This window comes from Argopecten irradians, chromosome 8, assembly GCF_041381155.1.
Source record: "Argopecten irradians isolate NY chromosome 8, Ai_NY, whole genome shotgun sequence".
Taxonomy (NCBI): domain Eukaryota; kingdom Metazoa; phylum Mollusca; class Bivalvia; order Pectinida; family Pectinidae; genus Argopecten; species Argopecten irradians.
The window spans coordinates 24,377,952-24,391,005 of NC_091141.1; the positions used below are offsets into that span (position 1 = coordinate 24,377,952).

Here is a 13,054-nt window from a genome sequence, read left to right on the forward strand (position 1 = left end):
ATATTTTCTTTTCTTTTCCAGGAACTCTTGGCCTTCCCCTACACACAGAAGAACAGGGGCCACTTCTATCACTTCTGACAGGAAAACCAAACCAAGACCTTTACGATCGCCTTCTGGAAAATTATGTTAAAACGTTAGACACAAGGGAAGAACCATTCACTGGAGAGTATGGCGTCCCTGAAAAACGCCTCCGACAAGGGTGGAACATAGCTTACGGCAAACGAAGATCCAACAAGTGGAGTATCGCATACGGAAAACGAGATCACGGCTCCCCTCTCGATTCTGAAGGTATCTACACAGATGCGGAAATCCCTTTGGTTAGATCCTACCCAGACATGTCAAAGCGTCAGCAGGGCTGGCACATAGCATACGGTTGAGATCAAATTATGATTTATAAAGCGAATGAACTACCAAATTGCGAGAATGGAACTGATCAATTAAATGCTCACATTATTCTATTTACATATTACATACTATTATATAAGAAACACGGATTTTGTTGTTTACCTCACGCTATTAGATAACTAAATATTTCAAAAGTAAACAAATATTTTTGATGAATCATTGTGGATATTTTATGCAAACATATCAGTCTATTTATTAAAGTCTATCTTTAACGTGAAGGAAACTTGGGGTTCATTGTTTTATGAGCGTATGACTGAATGGTATATTGCTCATACACATGCACGCTCGCTGCTCTACGCGTTGAAGGATTTGAAATAGTATTACATCAAATTCATAACGTAATGAATGCTTGACGGGTTGCAGTTACCTGTAATTTAAATCTTGTATATCAGTTTTACGCTACAGAATTGCTGTTATGCTGCTTCACATAATGGTATAACAGAACATATTTCTCGCAACACTAAGAATTTGTAAAACGACGAACACATCAAGTGTATTCTTATCAAAGACATGATTTCCGTATCGGCAGCTCGTAGACATGGGAAAGCGTTAGGACTCACGACTTACAAATATACTTTTTCATATGTAAACGAATTTCAGATTGTGTCTATGTATCAATTAATATGCTGTTATTCTTTTATATATATAAATTTCTAATAATATATATATATATATACAACATTTTTTTTTGTTATATTGTTCACAATTATATGTTGATTTTTTCATCAATTCATTTAAGTAAAATTATTCATTTCTTTGCATTTCGTTTCTAGCATTGGTTTTATTAGTGTTAACCTGTAAATTTATAAATGAGATTAAAATATCTAATTTGATTGTTTAGTTGCCGTAGTTTTCTGTTTACGTTTTTGATTCACTGTTCCAGCAAGTAATTGTTATCACATGCCATTTCCGTGATACTAGCGGGATTTTATCAATTTTGTGATTACTGCACATTTCCTTTTCATTGAATAATACGATCATTTTATTATTACTATATCAGATGGTTAGGAAATAAAACAAAAACTATGTTTACGAATATGTCAACATTTTATTTCTTGTACACATATAAGATTTGACATTTTGTATGTTTTCTATCTAATGTCCATTCTCTCATTTCTATTTTCGTTGTATCATTTGTGAAACGTTATCTTCTAAGATTCATGTTTCCTTTATTTTTCATTAATTCTTTTATATTTTGTAAACATCTATTTTTTTTTACTTTGCTACACTTTTACGTCTTTGTTCCTATTTTCTTGTTGTGCTTTTGTTTTATTTTTTGTGTCCATTTCATAAATTGTTATGAATGTGTTATATATGTCTGCAACTATTTCAGTAATATTATTTTTCTTCGTAAGAATACTGCGTTCATTTCTATTTTGCATCGTATTAATGTCTCTGATTCATATTAATCATTTTCGTAATTGCATTTTATTCGTGTGTTAATCTGTTTTAATAGCTAATGATTTAAAGTCCATTTCATAACTCTTTCATGAAGCTATTCTGATGCCATGTTGAGTTGATATTCACTTTGTATAAAACGATATCTACAGATTGACAATTTTTTCCCCTTTGCAAAACATTTAAAAAAATATCACGCAACCATATTTAGACATACTGGTTGATTTATCTTTACTGCCATTGAAAATTTATTCATATGCTTTCTTTTGTTTCAAAATACGATCGCACTGACATTAATGCATTGGAATATTATTTCTTAAATTCTAAATCATCTAGGCAATATGCTAATACACGGAAATTGATTGTTAATCCCTCAACATGACATTGCTTAACATATGAAATTATCATCTAATTAATTAAACAAAATCAATAAACAGGTTTTAAATATGATATTTGATGAAGGTAATGCCTATAACACTGAGAGCTTTAAAACTAAATGGATGACATTCCTACAGTAACGATATGTCAGTCAAATTACTATTTTGCAAAAATAAATAATAATTATAAATTCCAGAGAAGCGTGAAAATATGTGTAGGCTTAAATATCTTGAATGTTAATGTTAACATATTTGTGTTTGGATCATTACAGGTGGGGTGAGCCCGTGAATGCCTGTGCATGAAGAACCTTTTCTGTGTCGTTATGGTGCATGTCAACCCGAAGGATCTCCATCTCCTCCTTGGTGTGCATGTTCAGAAACGTCTGGGATGACTCTGTATAATTCTGTGGACATCTTCAATATCTAGCTTCACTTTGGATCAAAACTCTGCATGTCATGTTTTTTCGCAGCTAAACCTATGTACTGTCTCCTGTGAATCTCCCCAAGAGGCTTTGCCGATCGGGGAGTCACGTGTCAGTGTTCAAATATCTTTACTGATTATCTCTAAATTTCAGATCGAATGTTAACAGATTATCTAAATATATGTTACTAATGTCTTTCTCGTGTCTGTGTTTCATTCTATAATTCCGACTGTTCCTTTATGCGATGTACTCCAAAATCTATGTGACAATTTGGATCAAGTGTCTTTGCAGGCTGTTCTTTATCGTCTTACGTAACTTGTGCATGCTTTTCTCTTTACAAATACGTGATGTAAGTAATATTTCCAGGTTATACATGGCATGTAGCTTTTCTATTCCGCATGATAAAGTTTCTAATCTTTTGACTTTTGGAATTGTATGTTGTTTTGCAAAATCAATATTTTTTACGAATTTATCTCTTCTTTTAATAAGTAATTCGAATAAAATGGCATAAAACAGCGCTGATGGAAAACGCATTTTGCTACAATTATTCAAACCTTTCTTAAGAAGATACAATTTTATCCCACTGACTTAGATTCAACTTCTAAAACATAACCGTTAACAAGTTTCATTCGGTAATGCAAGCACCTGCAATGTCGAGAGAAGTTCCAATAAATATCTTTCCATATTCAAGGTGTTGTTGATTTCTACAAATAAGTAAATGACCTCACAATTAAGGTCATGGAGCATTGGTCGCTCCTCTAACACGTTTCTAAAACAGGAAACATGTTTTCAAACCGATTAATATCGGGCAGCTTTAAAAAGAAGTATCCAACGAAATAATGGAAATAAGTCCACATCAAACCCGAAGTAATTATGTTGTGATTGTATTTTGCTTGTTTAAAGACATTTCGTGACTATTTCCAACAGTTTGAAATCTGACCCTTCGGGGACTCTAAAAATAATATGCTTATTGACTTTTATAAAAAAAAAGACAGCAATTGTATTGGCTTTGAATATCTTCATTATGTCACATAAAGTAGTATGATTTTTTCAAACTTATTTCTCACGATTTCCGTTAGGTTTCTCTTGATTCAGAGAGGTAAACATCATAGCTAGTTTAACAACAAACATTCTCTATTAGGCAACCAGAATCTTGCCAAATTATATTTAACGCCTTTAGACATTTGTATGTTATTGGGTTTATTAAAGGCAAAACGCGAGTTTTTGTATGCTAATATTTTATCGATGTTTATGCATTTACAATTTGAACAATTTGTAACATAAAACAGCACATTTTTTCCATACCGGAGGGTATCTTTATTATGACCAGGTGCATACGAAACAAATTAATTTAAAAACTATACTATTGATATATCATGAATTTTAATGTAACTAATCAAATATGGTTTTTTTCCCTCCAATCTTCTACTGACGGAAGAGGTATGCATTATGGGTAAATTGTCTATTGTCAGACTGTTTTACGTGTTCTTGTCTTGATAGATACTCTTTTACTCTTTCTTCTTCTGTTTTTTTTAAACAACTAAACCACCGTTAGTTGTTTATGGATATTGTCTACTTTTTGTTACCGATACGTTCTGTACTAGGCCGATCACACCTTGGTCTATAAAAATGGTGGTTTCTGCTCCTGTTTCGCGCTAGCAATAATTAAGGGAATCGGAGGACTGGTTTTCCCGTTGTCAGTATAATGTGACCGGATGGGGTGTATTGCAGCATGCTTCAGTGATATAGCACTATAATAACAGCAGCAGTTCAGCTAAACAAGAAGACACAACACGAGTATACCGCAAACTCCCAAAACACGCTCTTTATACACACTGCGCACCACATCCATGGGAGGCCGTCCTTACATGACCCTGGATCTTAATATGACGCAACACGAACATACCGTAGCACCTCGCACTACACACACGCTACACACCGCATACATGGGAGGCCGTTCTTACATGACTCTGACTGTTAATAGGATGTTAATTAATTAAACAAACAAACAGGTGTGATGTCATTTATAGCCCATTATTTTCGCGGGGTGATATTTCCACGAATTTGTGGGACATTTTATCTGCGAAACATTAAAGAATCATTCAATTCTATATCAACTTAAAGTAGAATCACACAAAAAATATACCGCTTAAATCTAGTTTCCTCGTTATCCCTTAAAATAAAAAATATCAATCCGCGTAAATAACCGGTTATAATACGATATTCTGATTAATCAGTATAAAAAATGCGATGATAAAAACAGATTTGCAATTATATCAAATAAGGTAAACGCCAGGTTTCATTGTATCAATGAGTGTTGTGGTATTCATTCTAAGTATAGCAACGTCATTCACAACAAAGTCTCATGCTAGGTTTCTTTGAAAACCCGCTTCATCCACATGGAGAGTGTGAAACAGAGAGCGCACAGAAGAATACATCACATATTTCCAAGCAAGTTCAGTTATTATCGCCGAAAAAAACAGAACCATGACCTAGATCTAAAAATTAACATCTTGTGTCAGGTATTTCTGTTTAAATGTCTTTACTAATTATGACGCGTCGCAAGATACTGGTGATACTTAGCGTTACACTAGCGTGACGTCGAACGGCGTTAAATACGGACAACGGCTTGGATTAAAAATGGCATTTAAAGAAATTTCGAATATAGAAATACAAAAGTTATATATGTATCGAATCCTTTTGATATGACCTATAAGACCATGTATATAAAATGTATGTATATACATCTGTATATTGTGTCTATATCTGACTTTTCTTTGATTTTAATCAAATTAAAGATTCCTGTAATGTTTCTCTTGTGCTTGAATGGAGTTTCCAATATTCATGTTGAGGACTAAAATCATATTTCATCTTTATTTTGCTTCCAAAATGTACATAATTTTTATGTATAATAACGGTATAAAATGCTAATCTTGTACACAAAGCTGCAGTTAAGCTGTTCTCGAATTAGAAGTCAAATACGGCGATTGTATTTTCATAAGGCAACGTAAGGTTTTAATGAAAAAGATAGTATTACGATATTTGTTATTTGGTATCAGTACAGTAGTATTTCCTGTAAATAAAATAGAGTACCATGATAAATACAGATCGATAAAGACAAAGTTGAACTCACTACATGGATATTTTAACAAAAAATGCTTGACTCAAATTTTTGATCATAATGTTCTCTAATTCTACGACCCCGGCAAAAGGACACTAAAGATAGCATCGTAAACGGTCAAAGGTTTTACTGAACAATATAATACATACATGAATCAACAAAAAGTATAGGTGATTTAGATATACTTAACTCTCAATGTATAGTAATCTGGTCGCCTATGATTTCATTAAATGGAAATACATTTACACATGCACATAAGTTAGATACGGAAGCCTACGCGTGTGATCTATTTTTTCGGTGTTTATAGCTTGAAATTTTAACCAAAATGTTCCCGTCAGATACCGTCACGGCTTGTATTAAAATTTTATTACGCAGATGTCTGGAACATTGCAATATTCTGGGGACATTAATTTGCAGATAAAAATATGTTGACAAGAAAATAAACAATGGCATAAATAGGATAAGTAATATCATGACCACAACACTGAAATCGAAATGCCCACAACACTGATAATATGGAAGGTGGTAGGGAGAAGTTGGGGTTCGCACCTTTAGTGCAAGCCTTTAGCTTTTTTTCATTAATTACCGTAAAACATGGTAGCCATCTAACGTCAATGACTTTTGCAACTAAAGTTTTGCTTGATAGTAGTATCGGTATCGTGTGTCAGTTGCGGAAGGGGGGGGTTACAAGTATATTTGTTATAATTACTGTTCGACTAGTCTTTAGAAGGACTCAATTTTAATTAAACTTAGTGTATTATCGTACGGAAACATTTTCAATATATGATTGTATGAGTGAATGTTGTTTTATGGTTGGATAAACGGCGACGTCATGATGAAACAAGTTTTTACGTATGACGTAAAAGTGAACTTGGGACATTTCTATGTAACATACGGCAATGGATATATCTTTTATAATTTGCAACCGACTTGGGTTATGTTATATATGAAAATGAACAACGCAAAATGTACTTTTATATGCTTATAGAGCCAACAACACAAAACAAAGCGATTTTGGTATGAGTACGTCATAAACGTATTGTCGTTAATTAAGGTCGGGCATATTCGCGTTTGGGACATTTGCTTTGGACACGGCAAAATCAATGTAATTAAGATACCGTTTTATTTCTGCATATGATATCTACCTCTGATAGTTTTATTAAACCTGTACTTTGTAATGATTGTTTATTGTCCACTTACATCGTCTTATTAATACATTTCAGCGTAGCTAAACAACGCGGTTCTACTTCTTGATTCTAGATGGGACACTTTTGCTCTTTTTCTATTCTACTCTTTTTACTCACATATTCCAAAATGCCGTTATCTACAAAAAAAATATATCGTACTTAAGATGGACGAATTTTAACAATTAAAAATTAACATCTTGTGTCAGGTATTTCTGTTTAAATGTCTTTACTAATTATGACGCGTCGCAAGATACTGGTGATACTTAGCGTTACACTAGCGTGACGTCGAACGGCGTTAAATACGGACAACGGCTTGGATTAAAAATGGCATTTAAAGAAATTTCGAATATAGAAATACAAAAGTTATATATGTATCGAATCCTTTTGATATGACCTATAAGACCATGTATATAAAATGTATGTATATACATCTGTATATTGTGTCTATATCTGACTTTTCTTTGATTTTAATCAAATTAAAGATTCCTGTAATGTTTCTCTTGTGCTTGAATGGAGTTTCCAATATTCATGTTGAGGACTAAAATCATATTTCATCTTTATTTTGCTTCCAAAATGTACATAATTTTTATGTATAATAACGGTATAAAATGCTAATCTTGTACACAAAGCTGCAGTTAAGCTGTTCTCGAATTAGAAGTCAAATACGGCGATTGTATTTTCATAAGGCAACGTAAGGTTTTAATGAAAAAGATAGTATTACGATATTTGTTATTTGGTATCAGTACAGTAGTATTTCCTGTAAATAAAATAGAGTACCATGATAAATACAGATCGATAAAGACAAAGTTGAACTCACTACATGGATATTTTAACAAAAAATGCTTGACTCAAATTTTTGATCATAATGTTCTCTAATTCTACGACCCCGGCAAAAGGACACTAAAGATAGCATCGTAAACGGTCAAAGGTTTTACTGAACAATATAATACATATATGAATCAACAAAAAGTATAGGTGATTTAGATATACTTAACTCTCAATGTATAGTAATCTGGTCGCCTATGATTTCATTAAATGGAAATACATTTACACATGCACATAAGTTAGATACGGAAGCCTACGCGTGTGATCTATTTTTTCGGTGTTTATAGCTTGAAATTTTAACCAAAATGTTCCCGTCAGATACCGTCACGGCTTGTATTAAAATTTTATTACGCAGATGTCTGGAACATTGCAATATTCTGGGGACATTAATTTGCAGATAAAAATATGTTGACAAGAAAATAAACAATGGCATAAATAGGATAAGTAATATCATGACCACAACACTGAAATCGAAATGCCCACAACACTGATAATATGGAAGGTGGTAGGGAGAAGTTGGGGTTCGCACCTTTAGTGCAAGCCTTTAGCTTTTTTTCATTAATTACCGTAAAACATGGTAGCCATCTAACGTCAATGACTTTTGCAACTAAAGTTTTGCTTGATAGTAGTATCGGTATCGTGTGTCAGTTGCGGAAGGGGGGGGTTACAAGTATATTTGTTATAATTACTGTTCGACTAGTCTTTAGAAGGACTCAATTTTAATTAAACTTAGTGTATTATCGTACGGAAACATTTTCAATATATGATTGTATGAGTGAATGTTGTTTTATGGTTGGATAAACGGCGACGTCATGATGAAACAAGTTTTTACGTATGACGTAAAAGTGAACTTGGGACATTTCTATGTAACATATAGGGATTGGATTTCGTTTTTATGTTAACCATGCTTGTATGGAGCAATTCCTCTAAGAATATATTCTATGGGGCGCGTTAGCGCCCCATATTGAATATATTCTTAGAGGAATTGCTCCATACAAGCATGGTTAACATAAAAACGAAATCCAATCCCTATATTTACACTCACACGACTTTTTATTTATATTTTATGCAATAAAATCGTCATTTGAAAGTGACGTAATTATTCAATAAAAGTCGGTCAAAAGTGGGAGGAGCTTACTCAATTGAACAGCGAATGATGACGCTGCCACGTAAGGTAGAATTATTCATCCGCGACGACAAAAAAGTTCAATATTTTAGTGTAAAATAAACATGACAAACAAAGTAAATTTAAGAGATAATTTTATTTAATCAGATCAGAACTTTAAGTAGGTATTAAATTTTGCAAAAAGTTCATATATAGCGTAATAACATAAAGTATTTGTTCTCGGCCACATGTGTGAACTCGGTGACCGTTATTGTGCAGCGAGGCGAGGCTGACGCACGCTTACACAGTGGAGTTTTCCGAAGTTGTCAAAACACCAGTGTTCAAGTAGAATTCGTTTGAGATTGTCGTCTGACTTGACGATATTACATCCTTCGGAGCCATGTGATTATATAATCTACGCTTATATCCATCGCCATCTAGGCTATAGATGGAACAACTTCACTTGTTTTCGATGGATACAATCTATTTGTGGTGACGCGTAACTGTCAACACGTGGATTACTAGCGGTGCATGTTTTATAATACACATGATTAAATTCTCAAAGAACAAAGACAAGAGGATATGTTTATAACTGACCTCTATCAGGAGGTCTCCCGCCCGTCCACCCAAAAGACTAGATCGTATGACGAACACAGACACAGAGGTAATGTTTACATTTGACACCCATCATTTTTAATAAAAAATGAAAGCACGTCGCCCCGGTCGGGATATTTTTCCGTTTCTTTATACAATTGTTAATTTAAAAAATTTTGAATCATATATAAATATAAAACATGTATTTATTGTTTACATTTTTCCAAAATTCTATGAAAAACAACAATATACACGTAATGTTGCATCAAAATGTAAACAAAGCCATGTGTTTGTTTAAAAAAAGTAGTCCTTTTACGTTGCATAGAACATTTTCTTACGCAAGTTCAAAGTTCAATGTTACCATGCAGTTATGGTAAACAAAATCGGCTAGTATTAGCGTATAGTGACCAAGCAAGCAAGTGTAAATATACGGCAATGGATATATCTTTTATAATTTGCAACCGACTTGGGTTATGTTATATATGAAAATGAACAACGCAAAATGTACTTTTATATGCTTATAGAGCCAACAACACAAAACAAAGCGATTTTGGTATGAGTACGTCATAAACGTATTGTCGTTAATTAAGGTCGGGCATATTCGCGTTTGGGACATATGCTTTGGACACGGCAAAATCAATGTAATTAAGATACCGTTTTATTTCTGCATATGATATCTACCTCAGATAGTTTTATTGAACCTGTACTTTGTTATGATTGTTTATTGTCCACTTACATCGTCTTATTAATACATTTCAGCGTAGCTAAACAACGCGGTTCTACTTCTTGATACTAGATGGGACACTTTTGCTCTTTTTCTATTCTACTCTTTTTACTCACATATTCCAAAATGCCGTTATCTACAAAAAAATATATCGTACTTAAGATGGACGAATTTTAACAGTTTTGAATGAAAAATTACGAGAGTACCGTGACTTTCTTACGTATTTGTGCAACCGCGATGTAACATGGGACAACGAGAAAATGACGTTATGTTGACAAATTTCTACGAATTTTTCCTAAATATTTTCCTCATATCTGTCAAATAGTTACATATTTGAAATCTGTGAATCCTTCCGGTTCGTTTGGTATATAATACTTCATATTTAGAAACTTGACTAAATGCATCACGTTTAATACTAAACCACGAAGTACGGATTACGCGAAGTATCACTAGTATCTTGCGACGCGTCAATATATAATTTTACATAGTATTTGATTCTGAACTGACTAAACACGTGCCTTATTTACATTTAACAGATATAATTACAAATGAAGGTTTTCTTGTTCACACTTCTTCAGAGTTCAAGATTTAACGGATAAGAGGGCAGGAAGAAAAAAAGTTATTAATTTTCATTACCTGTTTTTCATTCTACTGCTTTGCCAGGGCTTGTATATCAAGACCCATTTCATAAGGATTATTCATATTCTTTCAATTGTTTCAGTATGATCTATGTATGAAATTATTACGAAAAATGTTCAGCTTTCTGCTGAACGTTCTGTGACCACGTTTTTTTTTTTTTTTTTTTTTTTTTATAAAAGTTTTATGGTCTATGACTTTTTGTATTTTTGGCATAGAAAAAGTATTTGAAGTAATCTACATATTGTTCTCTTCCTCTCTAAGTTTTAAACTTTCCATATTTACAAAGTTATTGCCTATGTTGGCCACGTGTCACGAATCGGGAGGTTCCAATCTATACGTGTATCGCTGATGTCGGTCACGTGATGCTACTCGGTTTTCTGATATTACCCAAAAGTTTGAAACATGGCGTTAGCTGTGGTGGTTCTTTCAAAACGTGTGATATTTCATGAGGCATTTATCACTATGACAATGGTATAATGGTGCTTTTATGGACCTGAACCATCATATATAAGCATCCATACTCACACATTGTATGTTTTATGACAGTTTTTAATGGTGAAAATTACAAGAAATTCAACTTCAAATTAACAACCAATTAACAGTCAGTATCATGTAAAGATGGTCTCCCACATATGCGATGTGTTGTTTGTATGAAGTGCCTGGTGCGTGTTATGAGAGACTGCGGTATATCCGTGTTGTGTCTTCTATAGTGGAACTCTTTCCCATTGTATAGTGCTATATCGCTGAAGCATGTCAAGCAACAAATAGAGCTCATGTAGGAGTAGAAATTACCACTTCTATAGGCTATGGTGTGTCCCGGCCTGAGGACAGAACCTAGAGCCTCCCAGTGTCGAGCGCTCAACCGAAGGCCAAATGTGAAGTAGTGTCAATGGAGACGTTAGGAAGAGGAAAGTAAGCTGTGACCGCGTACTAATGCCGGTTAACGTTCTATGACTTCACACTAATGGTATTCGGCGTTCTATGATTACATAATAATGCTGTTTTACGTTCTATGACTACATAATACTGATGTCCAGCGTTCTATGACCACATAATAATGATGTCCAGCGTTCAATGACTACATAATAATGCTGTTTTATGTTCTATGACTACATAATAATGATGTCCAGCGTTCAATGACTACATAATAATAATGTTTAACGTTCTATGACTACAAAATAAATAATGATGTTCATCGTTCTACGACTACATAATAATGCCGTTTAACGTTCTATGACTACATAATAATGTTGTTTAAAGGCCTATGACTACATAATGATAATGTCCAGCGTTCAATGACTACATAATAATGATGTTTAACGTTCTATGACTACATAATAATGATGTCCAGCGTTCAATGACTACATAATAATGATGTCCAGCGTTCAATGACTACATAATAATGATGTCCAGCGTTCAATGACTACATAATAATAATGTTTAACGTTCTATGACTACAAAATAAATAATGATGTTCATCATTCTACGACTACATAATAATGTCGTTTAACGTTCTATGACTACATAATAATGATGTCCAGCGTTCAATGACTACATAATAATGATGTCCAGCGTTCAATGACTACATAATAATGATGTTCAACGTTATATGACTACACAATGATGCCGTTTACTGTTCTATGACTTCATACTAATGCTGTCCAGCGTTCTGTGACTACATTATAATAATGTTTAACGTTCTATGACTACAAAATAAATAATGATGTTAATCATTCTACGACTACATAATAATGTCGTTTAACGTTCTATGACTACATAATAATGCTGTTTTACGTTCTATGACTACATAATAATGATGTCCAGCGTTCTGTGACTACATTATAATAATGTTTAACGTTCTATGACTACAAAATAAATAATGATGTTCATCATTCTACGACTACATAATAATGTCGTTTAACGTTCTATGACTACATAATAATGTTGTTTAAAGGCCTATGACTACATAATAATGGATGACCACTAAGCTTTAAGTGGCTTTCAACTTCCGTCGCCTTCTTTACCGTATAGCTGGCTTCTTTCATTCTTTCGCGGGTCAAGCGTTTTAAAAATTTTATTGAATCTTAATTGCAATTTGGCTTGAAGGATATAAATGATTCAACCAATTTTTAATTTTTCAGCGATCAGCATTTCGTGATTACGTCGATCAACCGCGGAATCGCGACATTATCCCCGTGACAATAACAGGTTATACGATTTTAGGAAGCTGGTGTATTTTATATGTTATGAGTTTTGT

The 13,054-nt window shown here is 33.4% G+C and overlaps 1 protein-coding gene across 1 annotated transcript in view; it reads left to right on the forward strand.

The window, feature by feature from the left end:
* LOC138329941 (uncharacterized) overlaps positions 1-3,287 on the forward strand; it is a 34,209-nt gene extending 30,922 nt beyond the window's left edge. Inside the window, exons 2-3 of the mRNA XM_069277226.1 lie at positions 22-288; positions 2,453-3,287. Coding sequence (XP_069133327.1) covers positions 22-288; positions 2,453-2,469 — 284 coding nt within the window. The 3' untranslated portion in view covers positions 2,470-3,287. The remainder of the gene's footprint in view (positions 1-21; positions 289-2,452) is intronic.
* Positions 3,288-13,054: the final 9,767 nt, after the last annotated feature.